A 14,520-nucleotide genomic window follows, 5' to 3' on the forward strand; every position below is an offset into this window, starting at 1 on the left:
GAGTGTTCAAAAACCAAAAAAGACCCGAAACATTACAATTCCACAGACATCTCTGACCAGGTCCTAACTGTCTGTTCACCTTCCCCCTGAAATCAGGGGAGCCTTTGACAGAGCATCCACAGCTATCATCAGTCTCTAGTGAAAATTGCATAAGATACCTGAAACAGGAACAGATTCTGACATAAGATGCACATTACAACCTGCAAACTTTAAACACAACAGCTGACCTAAGGGGAATTTTCTTTCTGATTTTTCCCTGTAAAAGATATCAACTAAACAGCTTTAACACCTACATTTGCAAAGCTTATCAGAGAGAAGGAAACAGACCTGCAGTCATCAGTGCTTTAAGCACCCAGCTACTGCAATAAAAGTTACTGACTAGCCTTCACACTGCCTTTGCAAACTTCAGGTGCCCTCACCTATTCAGAGCTTTCCAATTAAAGCCCCCTCAGAGCTACCAGCAGGCATGGTTTCAATGCCAATGATTTTGGAGACCTCCACGTCTAAAATCTACAACTTTTGATACTGTATCCTGGCATCTGATTTGAGCTATTGCCAAAGAGCACAGTGGAACTGACGGAGGTGTTTAATATGGTGATAGCGTAAATTTCAGAGTTGCAGACAGAAGCAGTGATAGAGTTAAAAAGAAAACTTTACCTGCCAGCTAAACTTGTTTTCCTTTCATTAACACAACTGTAATCCATCTGAAATAACAGTTACATACTTGGCTTTGAAACAATTAGCAAAGAATACACTACCAGGCTAACAAGATTTACCAGCAGAAACAAGGTGTGTCAGCAGCTTTCAACAGCATTTTGTTAATGGACACTGTCAGGATGCGTCTAGCACCATCTGTCCTGGTTAAAATAGTTACCTTTTTCTCAGGCCAGTTTTAAATCCAAGATACACAGACAAAACATCAAGTAACTGAATGCCCTTAACAGTCTGTAGAACACAGTAACTTAGAGATGACAGCTTGACAAGCTACACTCACTCATTTTATTTCAAGTACAATCAATAGTTCATGTTCTCTTCTCATAGCCAGCATACAGAGATGAATTGCCAAGCATGATTCTCCTTCAGGAGGCCAGCATAGGCTTCTGTTTAGCTGTTTCCCTTCCCATTACGTACCACACAAAATCTAGGGCATAGAAGTGAGCTAAAGAACAAAGCAGCCAGGAAAATATGAACGAACAAATCCACTACCCTCATCTTAACTGTTATCAAGGCGTTTATACCACTCCACATAGATTACAAAGCAAGGTCTGAGCTTTGCTTTTTAAACCAGTTTAATTACTTCTCCCAGCCTCCCCTGTTTCTCAGTTTGGGCAACAGTAGGCATTCACAACAGTCCAGCCAGCCACATTATAAAGCACACATCTGAAATGAACCTCAGGGAAAAATCTGCAGAGAGAGCTAAGACTTAAAACCCTCATCTCATGGATGCATAGATGGTGTGTAGGAGGTGGAAAGAAGCACTGCTAAATCTGTTACCTTTCCTGTGAATGATGAGCACACCACCCCTTCCAAAAATAGAATGAGAAGGAAACATTATGCTGATGACCATGAAAAGCAAGTTCACTACTCTGGTTTAGACAGCAGATCAGATGTATGTGAACACATGCCCTCCTTCAAAGCTACTAGAACAGCTATTACTTATTTTTAAAAAAGTAAACACATGAAATTTATTGGAAATAATGATGTTGGAAAAAATTCATCCTCATTTCGAAAAGCTGTTTTATAAATTCCAAGCTAACAAAAAGGAAACCACCGGTATAAAGCTCCTAGCAGAATTTTCCATCTTCCACCTGTTGATCTGACAACCCTGTGCTACACTCTGTCACAACAGCCATCACTAATCCCTCCTGCCCTCACCCTTTAAAGTTCTGCTACACAAATATATGCTCATAACAGGGCAGTACATAGCCTCTCTCCAGGCTGTGGACAAGGAAGAGTGTTCAGCTGCTAAATGCATTGGTCCAGCACCACCAAACACAGCAAATGCACTTCAGACAAATTTCTAAGACCATGGTGGGCATGAAGAGGAAGGGGGAAATATGTCTGAGGATCCATGTGAAACTCATTCATATTTACATCACCTTTCCAGTGACTTTCCTCTTGACCTGTTAGAATAATTTTCTCCAGAGAGGGAAATTAATTCAGCCTCCAGCTCTGTTTGATCTCTGATCTTTCTCTACAAAATCATTTACATACAGTAAGTCTATCTGAACTCTGTCAGTTATATCTTGAGGGATTTGTAAGATGAAATATCACATTCACAAAATTAAATGCAACCTAACCATTAAAACTGATACTACTAGGAATCTGAAAAGAAGCTTTTGTTCACATCAACTACACAAAGCATTAGCTAAGTCAAACAGGGGTTAAAGAGCATCTTAGCTACGTAAGAATTGCACTCTAATATATGCTGGGTGTTAAGTAATGAAGTGTTCGATATCACAGCGTAATGTTGTTATTTTTAATTGCCATAAGTATATTCATTAGGCGAAGCATAAGTGTTTCATGCGCACATCATCATCTATAAACTGTATTAGGGATATAAACTGCATTAGGGAGATATATTCTACCAAACTGGGGTCTCGGACAGTTCTAGTGACTGCATACATGCCTAGAATTAAACCACTCATTTCAACATCTTTAAAGTATTAACTGATTATATCTTATTAGCTTAATTATAAACACATTAGAAGCAATCAGAAGCTCGTAGCCAGTTCTAAATACTAGAACTGCAAACAGGTTTTACAGCTTCCAGCCTCCTTCCTGAAGGTTCATACAAAATCAACAAAAGCTCCAGGTCTTAAGCGTTCTCTACCCTAGCTCAGTTGCCCTTGTAATTTCCTTCCCCAAGCATCTTTTGCATTTCTAGCTGTAAAAAGAATTTTTTTTCAGATGTGATAGTTTGTTTCAACCACTGGCATCTTCCCTTCTTCAGCTTGAAGGGACACTCCCTGTTAGAAATACTGTCTCTGTGGATAAGAACACATTTCTCATGAATGACACCCACCCTGACACCGTAATTCAATTTTTCACACCATTCCAGGGTTGTGCACATCTGTTTAGACCAGGCTGCATCCTTTGGGCCCTAAAGCCATCACAGGGAATTAGTAAGAAAAAAATTCCACATATCTTCTTTACATATAATAGCACATAAAGAAAGGATTGCATTTCACAATGCAAATGTCAGCCAAAAAAAGCCTTGAGCCTTTACTTTGTGCCACAGCCCCAGAGAAGAAATACGTGCTGCTGATGTGACACTGTCAGGGTATCAGCTGCTCTAGGTGATGCCCCCTCCACACAGGATGGAGTGGGAGGTGGGACAGAGGGATTAAGCAGTCTCAAAGGCACAAATCCTGTTTTATGTGCTTCTGAAGGAAGCACAGTTACAGACTGCTCCTCTTTCTGTTTGTAGCTAGCCTACTAAGCAGGGCAAAAGAAGTTCTTTATTGGCTGTGTCTCCTCATCCTGAGCTTCATTGTGACTCTTCTGACCCAAGCCTGGCAAGCCTCCTGGGCATGTGCTAACAAAGCACAAGCAAACAAACAGCTCTGAAAGCTAACACCAAAAGCACCAAAAGCTTGGAGGGCAATCAGTATCTCCAATACATTTCAGAATCAGGTTCTGTGCCTGCTTCACTCATGCAAAAATCAGGGTGGTTTTTTTTAGAGGACAACTTTAGCAGCTTACACCTCCAGTTTCCTCACAAGGAATATTTTGCATTAGACAAGGCACTGGCAAAGTAAGATTTGCAATCTAAGTTTTCAGATGTACTTGAGACATGCAATGTAGCTTTCTCAGGCAGTAACAAACTCCAGTCTCCAGATATATCACAGAAGCTTTTGAAACACTTTGAGACAAGTACTTAAAAACTGAAAAATTATTACCAATAATCCCTACACAGGCCACTTAACTTCCTCTAAGGGATAGATTTAACACAGCTGAAAGCAGGTGAGAGTGAGACAGTTTAATGATGGGTCATCTCTTCTCTTAGTTACATGCTAGCAACTTTGAAGAAGTCCCAGGCATCCACAGGTTATGTAAAAGCTTTTATCTGTTAACACAGATTCTTTAGGAAGTTCTATCAGTGGTCAAAATAGCCACCAAAATGGCATATATCATATGCCACTAGTATTGGCTGATTATCACTAGTCCTCGTACACACTTCCTTTCTACTAAGAGTAGTAACAGCACTGCCAGTAATTAGGTAATCCTAACAAAAGCATTCTGCCTTCCTTCTTTCTTCCTTCCTCACCTCAACCCACAGGTGGGGTTTTTTGGGGGTATTTTTTTTATTTTTTAGGAGGTGACATTGGACTGATATTCTGAAAATAGAGATTAATCTATTTTTCCACAGAGAGATATGTCCTCCATGCTTCAGTCCTGAATCATTTTGAAGTTTATACAACCCTCATCACCACAGCAATCCAGGACTTGACTTTGCCACTCATACCTATTAAGCATCCCACTGCAGTGCTTTGCTGAATAGAAACTGGCAGACATAAACACACACTGCAGTGCTTTGCCAAAATGTCACTTAAGCACCATAAACTTTCATAGCTAGCTAAAAAAACCTGCCAGCTGCCATGTTTGGCTTTTACAATATCAGCAAATGGCACCAGCTATCATCACAAATCTTCCAAAGATAACTTCCAGATAGGCACTGAATGAATCACATTTAGGCTCCTTACCTTCCAAGGCTTATACACTTCATCTTGGCCAGCAGAGGAAAGGAATGCTGAAACATGGCAGAAGATGCTACGGAGACCATTATTGTAACCCAGTAATATTTGCAAGCTTATAAAACCTGTACCTTCAGTTGCACAAAAATGCCACTATTAAGTTTACCCAACTATCATGGGTTACATAAAACTATTCCCATCTGAAACAGCCGAATCTTTCGCTCAACAGCAGGCAAGAACAGGAATAGTTGGCATGAATATGAATCATCCCCAGATGAACTTAAACATATTCCTCTCAGCAAGTAGCACCTTCCTGAATATTTAACATGGGATTGGCAACTATTTAAAGGAGAAAAAAACCAAACCAAAAACCCCAACAAACATTTCTGTGAATGCTGCATGAAATGCCACAGATGGATGCATAGGAAAGACTGGGACACTGTGAAACAGAACCGGTCCCACGATAGCCTGGGAGACTTCCACAAAAATGCAATGGCCATACACGCACAGGGGAGACAAACCCAGCAGCCTGGAATGTGCTACGGGGACAATATTAGGTTAGTTAAAAAGGAAATTGGAGACGGAGGGTATAGGAGGTGGAAGGGAAACTGGAGTAAAGAACACAAGAGGGAGGAAAAAGAGCATAGACTGCAGACAAGCAAACACTTAATAAACGCGAAAATCAGTCTCCTAGTAAAAGGATGGGGAGTGTCTTTTGTGTGCATTCCAACACAGAGCATTCATGTAGGATTGCAATGCAATTTCACAAGTCTACTGACATTCATACCTCTGTACAACTGAGATGATTCCTGAGCTTTCCCATCCAAAAAAAAAATATGCAGTGTCATAAGGGGGAGATTTGACTGTGTACATAAAGCAGATTAAAAAACTTAATATCATCTACCTATGGGTGCCTTATGGTCTATAATAAATCAGAGTTTTCTGTTTCAAGAAAATGGATTGACTTTACAGAATTTGTTACAGATGTTTTAATATAACACACCATCATTAATTCTGAGACCAGAAAGAAAGGCCCTACTAAAATACATCAGTCAAGCTATGCTATAATCAAAGAGACATGACAGTTCCACTTCCTTCATGAATTCAAAGAAACAGCTAACAAATGCTTTCTCTTAAGAGGGGTCTTCTGTGATTCAGCTCCTGAGCAATGTGGATTCCCTAATGGTGAATCTCTCTCCTCATTCTTCCACACTCAGTCCATCTACATACGCTAGAAAAAGAAACATCGCTAATTGCTGCTAAATATCCTTCCTGTTTTGCAGCAGCCACTCATACATTATTCATAGATCAAGAAATAAAATGGCAAGGGAAAAAGTAAAACCTATCTCAAACTATGTGATCTTCATGTGGTATGATTTAAATAGAAATTTGAAAGCAGGTATTGTCTGATTGATGTTCAGTTGTGACTACTTGAGCAGGCCTTCTCCTATACGTCATTTAAATCACTTTGGCTTCCTTGAGGAAGAGTTATTGTCTGCTAGTTATTCTACCAGAAACCACAGTATGCAAGCTTTCCAAACCCCCGCTTTAATTGCTCCTAGAGACCAAGCAACAGCGTCACATCAGAACCACAGTCAGGCTCACTCTGAGCAACCAAAAATCCCACCCTCTGCATTGCACCACAAGGCAGAACTGGCACTGCTTGGCTCCAGTGCAGAGGGTTAGACCTCTGGCTGCTTGGCAGGCTTGCTAGGGATCTAGATAACATGTATTTAATCATCAACTTACCTGTTCTCTACTGTGACCTTATATTAGAGCCAGAAATAGCAAGATGTAGTTGAGGAGGGCAATTAGATGTTGCTGCACCTCTGCAGCCCGTTTGCTCTATTGTGTCAACAGAAAAGCATCAACTCTAGAAGTTAATTGGGTGGAGGATATTTCTGCATTTCCAACAGTTGAAGTCTCATGTAACTCACACCTACTGTCCTGCTTTTCATTGGGATATCAGCTGGCTAACAGCATAAAATGTAATGGAAAGGTGGGAAAACTCCCTAACTCCCTTTCTGAAGTAGTAAGTTGGATAGCTCTGCTCAGTAGCTTTTCCTTTGTGTTTCTGAGCTAAGCTTTTCAAGATTAATCAACTCACCTACAGACCAGAAAGAAGGTGAACAGTGATCCTTCAACAAGGGATCTCTACTCTGTAGAGTATACCGAGTGTAAAGATAGTCAGAAAACTAGGAGATATTCATATTCTTTCAAAAGGCATAGTTTCACCTAAACCAAAATTTTGACATGATTAGACCTATTTCTGGAACTTTACAAAAAAATGCATTAAGAAATCAGGTTTAAAAAAGTTTCAAGAGTTTTCCATGTGGCATGTCAGTATTATGGCACAGTAGGAAATAAAATATGCAAAATATATCTCAAAGATAGAGACAAAATGAGAAAATGCCTATTTGAGCTTTTTCAAGTACTAAGCAAGACATTTATATTGTATGCAGGTAGCAAGGGGGCTACTAAAACAGTGCTGGAGACTTTATTGTTAAGCATTTAAACTTCAGGGAATGCTACAAGACAACTTCAGTAAAAGCCAAATGTCGATCCTAAGTTTTAGTTATTTCCACATAAGATTTCTACAGAAGGATTTCTAAACAGATCTCTGCATTTTTAAAATGCAAAATGTAAAGTGCAAAAGACAGATTTCATATTCAGCTTTTTTTTCTTTTAATCTACAGTGGTAATGAACACTTTTTTTGGGAACACTCAGGAATCTTAGTTTGCAACAAGACAGAACAGAAATCTTTGAAAGATGAGGTATCATTTGTATTTCAAAATTGGCATTTAATAAAGTAGAAAAGAAACCTCCATTCTGCCACTGGAAAGGAGACAAATCTTCAGGGGCACTCACAGGATTTCCATTCCTCCTCCCAGTAAGATTGCCCAAATGAACAAATAACAGCTGGCTGGAGTACACTGTGATGCTTGTATCTTAATCAAAACTGAGTTGCTCTCATTTCAGCAAAATTAAAAGGTGTTTCATCATGCCTTTATTCTCAGCAGTGCACAATGTCTCATGGAGCTTCCCTGTAAAAAGGAGCAAAAAGGCTCCTATTGGTAAATTTGATTATGGTGATTCCCCAAAATTAATTCACCCTGGTTCTAAGCAATGTAAAATGGGAGAATTCAATTGTTCATAAGACTAGCTATTCTCACCAAGAAAAGTAATAATACAAGAAATACTCTATGGGGTTCACTGTACTGAATATTTATGCTAGGACAGTGTTTGGCTTCTAAGAGTCCCAGGAAATACAGGCTGGGATGGGGGGAAGAAGATAAGCAAAGTTACTATTGCTTTCATTCTTCTAAATTATTTTTCATGTTAAATGCAATTAGCAAGGGCTTTTAGTTAAATAATATTTTCTATGGAAAAAGTGCCCAATACCTACATCAACAGTCTTCCCACTTACAGTCATCTTTTTCCCTGAAAGCTTGGTAATTAAACCAATGAGTTATATTACCTGCTCTGTAAGTATATTATCTATGTTATCCGCCACTAATTTTGTGTTTCTGTTTACAGTGCTATTTACTGTATATGTTAAATTAAGAGACACTCTAGAAAGAAAAAGGATTTAGCACATATAGATACCAAACATAATACATGCAGATCATATAGAGCCTAAACATGGTAAGGACAAGGCTTGCTACTCTATTTACTTTAGTAAAATCGACAGCACAGAAAATCTGTCTAACTACATCTTTGCATGGCACTCAAGTACCTTGAGGTTTCAGTTTGACTAGGGATTTTGGTGCTAGAACAGTATAAATAAAATTATTCACCATAAAAATCATAGATCTTACCAACAGATTTATTCTTGAGATGGTAGAGAACCAAATGACATGAATTTAGCAAGGTCAAGAACTTCAGTTACTCACCTATCTCAAACTAAACTTCATAATGCATATTTTGTTCTCAGGCAGTATTATACACTAGATATTCACTAGCTAGTACCCATCCATACTATCTGGATCTATACGCTCAAGCTAAGCTGAAAATAGAGTATTCAAAGGATTTCACCACTTTCTTAACTTAGAAAAAACCATGTTCACTTCTACAGTAAATGTAATGATTATTAATCTTCCTTTTTTTAGTTGATTAATTTAGAAGCACACTCACACTGTACAAAGAAATAAAACTTGCACGGGCACAGAATAAATTCAAAACAAATGTTTTATCTGTGTAACCCAGTACTTCAGTTTATTTTCTTCTCTTGAGAGAGAAGAAAGCATGAAAAAGAGAAGCAACTTCTTTTCTGCTTCCAGGAACAGTCCCAATGATTACAAACAACAGCACTACTATGGGCAGATTTTAAAATTAGGCTCAAATTTATAACTAGCTTATAAAGAGTTAATCCATTTTTAATAGGATCTATGGTAAATGCTAATGTGCATTTGAATTTTTTTTTACTAGATGCATGCCAGCAATGCATGAAAGAACTGTTGGAATCTAAATAATCTTAAGAATTGGTTCCTAACTTATTAAAACCCTACTTGCAGTATGTTAACCCTTTTAAAATGAATACAAGCCTACCAGCTGCCACTGCCCTTGCTGCATTAAGCAGTGAGTTTCTGCCAAAGCGTAAAATCCCCCGGGGCAGTCCTCAGACGGGCACTATCAAGCCAGCCCTGTCACTCACTAGTCTCAGCTGTCACTCTGCTTATGCCAGCTGCGGGGTGGGTAGGTGACAGCGTGGTGTGACAGCGGCCCTCCAGCCTGGCCTCAGCTGGATGGTGAAACCTGCTCTCCGTGGCCCAAAGCACGCCAGTATTAAAGGCTGCACCAGGCAACCTCGGACAAACTTCTTGAGAAAGCATGTTGCCAAGAATCTACTTAATATTTCCTTTGCATTAATATTGTTGTATCCACAGGTACAGAAATGCTACGACTGTTCTCAACGAGTTGAGAGTCAAAACCAGACTCCCACCACGGCACAGGAAAAATTCCAGTCACCACACCACAAGATTACAGGCTTTCACACAGGTGAGCAGATCAGTAGTAGCAGATCCCAGCAACGACCATTAGTTTAGGTGGGCTCCCAGACACAGGTTTGGAAGCAGCTGATCATATTTATTTTGCAGGCCTGTAATTGATGGCAAATAAGCAAACTCGTCCAGTTGCATGGAGGCTGAGCCTGCAGCAGTTCACAGAGTAATTCAGGTTGGAAGGGGCCTCATGAGGTCACTGTTTGCTACGCTCAGTTGGAGGATTTGAACTCCATTATGCAGGCCCATGTGAACTGAAGAAAATCATCTGTCTCAAGTTTAGAAGGCAACTAACATAACAGATTATTGGCTAATGCCTTTTAGTCTTCTGTGGAAAAAACAGTCTGTAATCATTCTTCTGTCCACTTTTAAGGGATAAACTTCATCTGCAATTCCCTGTCAAATCCCATCATTTACTTACACCGTGTAAGCAAGGTAAGCGATCTTCTTGCACATGGGATACACAGCCATTTGCTTTAGGACAATCCCAAATAGATGTTTATAGGAAGAATAATCTGCCAAAGGCACTGCTAGCCATGCTAAAGCTCAAGGAAGGAATTTGCTAGTTGAGGTCTCTTATTCCCAGTATAGAGTAGAGATATCACAGCCTTATGAGACATAACCTTATAGAGATAAAATAAACAAAGTTACATTGATATTTTGATTGTACGCCTGGTTGGTACCTTCTCTTATTTCAGAAAGATACATCCTGTTTCCTACAAGGCACCCGTGTCCCGCTGGTATTCTGAATGCCCACACCTGATCCTCACCCAATTGTCAGCTTACCTGGAAAATCCAAGCAAAATCAATCTCACTTATCTCTGAACTGCTCAGAAATGCAGAAATACTAGGTTGTTGCAGAATACCTTTACATGATTGAACTTTGATGTTAACATTTTTGAAATGGCTACTCATCCCTTGCAAAACCAGTAAGAGACAGAGCAGTCCGTTAGGAGCCGTACATACTAACCAGCTAGATGGCCATACTGCATAGATGGCTGAAAATCTCAATCTAAAAATACCAGTATCAAGAATCAAATGAATGCCTTTGCGTATCTGAAGAACAAAGCACCAGTTCAGAATAATGATGCTATTTATAGGGCTGTGGAATAATATGCATGTACATTATGGATGTTCTTTAATTTCACAGATGTTATTTTATTCTGTTGCAGCCATCATGACTCATATTTAAGCTTTACAATATACAGAACAGAATTAAATGAAAGTCAGCAGACATTTGCTTCATACTTTATAATTACAAGGATCTACGTGTATATATTAAGGTAAAAAATATTAGGTATGGTCAATACTAAAGTACGTAATTGCATATTACAGCAATGACAATTCTTATGACACTGAGTAAAGTATTCAAAGACCTATGAACAGAATATTCTCAGCATAAAGCTACAGAAGAGCTTTAGCAGAAACTAAGGGTATAGACTACTGTGGCCGTGCCATACTCGTGTATCCCCTGGCAGTTCATTAGATACTCAATTTTATAAATCTTCAACATAGCTTTTACAAAGGACTATGGCCACAGCAAAAACAACATTTTACTTATAGCTGAACAAAAAAGGGACTAAAAAGCCCCCCAGGAAAACTGCTCTGGAAGAGAAAACAACCATTTGTGAGATGTTTTCAAGACCAATCCACCACAGTGGAGTGAATGCCTACCACAACATAACACCCATTTTTTCCCCCAAAACTAAAGCACCAATAGGATTTGTCAGACAGACAGGAATACTCTTCAGTAACAGATAAGGACAAAAAGAGGTTTTAAGGATTCAATTTTAACAGCTTCTCTGCACACTAACTGGAAATAAGATACCATAGAACTTCTTCATGCTAAATCCACAACACCCATATTTTTGTGCAAATACTAATATTCTTCATAACCCTATTTTTTCCAACACTTAAGCATTCATAGGGAAAACAGTACAAAAGGATATATTTGTCTCTTCTGGGTTATTTTTGTCTCCAAAAAAACACTAAAGAGATTTTGGAAAGCATCATTTCCACCAGCTATCTGGGGTCACTTTTCACCTAGTGTAAGTAGAAGAATATGACTGCAGTGTACCAATAAAAGTGTAGTAACTCTTCGTATTGTGAAAATACTTAATATTCACCTCGGTGCTGCAATAAAAATACCTACAGGGTCTTTTGTAGGATGAGCTACAGCAGATTTAATCTGAAGAGTTCAGAATAGTTTGGAGGCATTTATGAGTTCATGTCATTATATTCATGGAAGACAGTGACTCTCCAGCTAGATCTTTACTTTAGATGCCATGTAGCTAACCAGTCAGTGGATTGGTACACAAACCCTTCTGCTCTTCATCTGCAGAGGATATAAATTGTGCTGTTAAACCTGAGATCTGCTGTTTGACCTTTCGGCTCCAGCAGGTTGCTCTTCAATCCCGAGTTATTCAGAAAAATAATTATCTTCCCCTTCAACTGCACAGCAATCCTACAGCTGCTGGCCCCCACTAGAGGCTGCTGAGTTCAGAATCACCACCACATCACACTTTAAATAGTGATCCAAATTTGTTAAGACTTCTCAGAATAGTAAGGCTAGATGCTCAATCCTACTCAAGTTCCCAAATCCTGCAGGTCCTTCAAAATACAAGCTATAAACAGCAGATATATTCTTTGCTGTTGATTTTTTAGCATAACACGAATCATCCTGCACTCATACCGCTGATAGACACAAAAGAAAACACTCCATCTGCCCTTCAGTTCAGAGAGGCCACTCATTGCTCACTTGTTTATCTGGAATAGACTGTAAATAAACAAACCTGTTTGGCCAACTGATCCTTCTTCACCAAGCCAGTGGCTGCAGCAATGTTCCCTGCTCCTTCCACTGTCTTCTGGGCCACCGCCGTCACTCCTGTCACCACAGCTCCTCCAACATTAGACACTTGCTCTTTGGTCTTCTCAGCCACTGAAGAGAAGCAGAAGATGGGGGGAAAAAAAAAAAGTCCAACACATTATGGCTCTAGGAGCTGTAAGTTTTTCCGAGAATCATATCTGTCACTGACAGCCCAACATCACGAAGAGCCATAAGGCCATTACACTTTGTGTACCCCAAGTGGATCTTAAGGAATGAGACTATCCATCTGGTAACACTGGAGCAGCAGAGGTAAAAATAAGCCTTATTTGCAGCTCAATTTCTTTCACATGAAAGACATTTGACATTTTCATTCATCTCTAGTTGTATTTTAGGGAAGAAAATCATTATTTAAGGGTCCTTATTATATCCAATTCACTGTATAATGTACAATAATTGCATTCAATATATCCCAGTTTGGAAATGCATTCCAATTAATCCACCAAACACTTGCTGCATGTTACAGGGCATGGAATACAAGATTTTTTACATTAGACTCAAAAGCCGTTGATTATTCTTTTATTTTTTAAAAGATACTTGATTAATAGGTAGAGCTACTGTTGCTCAACTGGAGAATTTAAAATAAAACCTTTTAGCTGATTCTCTGAGACTTCTGCCCCGCTGCTGATGTGCCCATCTATAACATACTAATCTACAAAAAGACTGGATGCCAAAGCAAACTGGATTAATAGCTAACTTCCAAGCCCCAGGGAAACAACAACTCATTTAGCCTACATATACATCAGCAGTTGCCATTCCACCTTTCAGAATATCACTGGGTTCTTTCTGCTCATTCATCCCCAAGGGCTCTTTCTGAAAGCAGCTTGCGCTACAGTGAAACCAGTCTAAGAAAAGAGATGGGATGACTTCATGCCTTAAAGTTACACAGCCAGATTTTTGGCAAAAAAACCACATTTACTCATCTAAACAAGGGATTGTTCTTCAGAAACATCCAGCATTAGTTTTGTAATTCTAACTAATCCTATACTTTCCTTCAGCCCAAATCCCACCTGATCCATAAGACGTATTCCTAGCTCTATTTGCACCCTTCATGATCATGGGATGGATTCTGTTTGGCAGACAGGCCACGCTTTCAGAGACTTGTCTGGGAAGCGCAGATGAAGAAAAGACCTTCTATGGATAAATTAGAATTCTCTAATTCCTTACATAAAGGGTATCAGCTGCACACATCACAGGGCACACAGCATAGATTGCTATGCTTGACATTAAATAACAACAAGTAGGAAAAAGCAGGAAAGGTAAACAATATGCCTAATACATGATTTTTATTAAAGACCCAAATAATAAATATTTGTTGACTGAAAATGGAGGCAGGTCAATTAACACTCATTCTAACTAGCTTAAAGCGAAAAGTTAGTAACCAATTGAGTATTACGTCTATTATGACCAAAACCAGGAGCTTTCATTATAAAGCAGGACGACAATGGACTATACTTTGTCTGAAACCAGAAACAGAAAAAGTCTGCTCCAAATAGCTTCCAACCTATACATGTTAATAAGATACAAATTCACAACAATTTTCATTGTATCCATCTAGTAGTCTATTGCCTCGCTTTTCCAGAAAATAAAAATTAAAAGTGGGTTTTGCTGAAAAGCAAACATTGCCCTCAGGGAAGGTTTGACATAATGCTAGCAAGCGCAGAAACACATCTATTAAGATTCCCCATTTGATTATTACCAGCTACAGACTACAAAAATCTCTGCATTCTACACATAAAATCCTATATAGGAAGTTTTTCTACTTGTTCTTGCAAACGGATATCTCAAGGTGTGTGTCCTAGTAACATACTATCTTCCAAAGAATGTTAAGATCTGATTGTCCATCGAGTCTTTCCAAAACTTTCCAAAACTTTTTCCAAATCTTTCCAAAACGAGTACCTTATAAGATGGAAACTTCTTAACACTTATATTATTTAG

General features: G+C 39.0%; 1 protein-coding gene across 2 annotated transcripts in view; it reads right to left on the bottom strand.

Moving 5' to 3' along the window:
• Positions 1–14,520, bottom strand: part of SNCA (synuclein alpha) — a 72,542-nt gene that overhangs the window by 41,743 nt on the left and 16,279 nt on the right. For both annotated transcript variants that reach the window (XM_054824205.1, XM_054824204.1), the window contains one exon: positions 12,491–12,636. In XM_054824205.1, the coding sequence (XP_054680180.1) occupies positions 12,491–12,636 (146 nt within the window). The remainder of the gene's footprint in view (positions 1–12,490; positions 12,637–14,520) is intronic.

Source organism: Grus americana, chromosome 4, assembly GCF_028858705.1.
Source record: "Grus americana isolate bGruAme1 chromosome 4, bGruAme1.mat, whole genome shotgun sequence".
Taxonomy (NCBI): Eukaryota; Metazoa; Chordata; class Aves; order Gruiformes; family Gruidae; genus Grus; species Grus americana.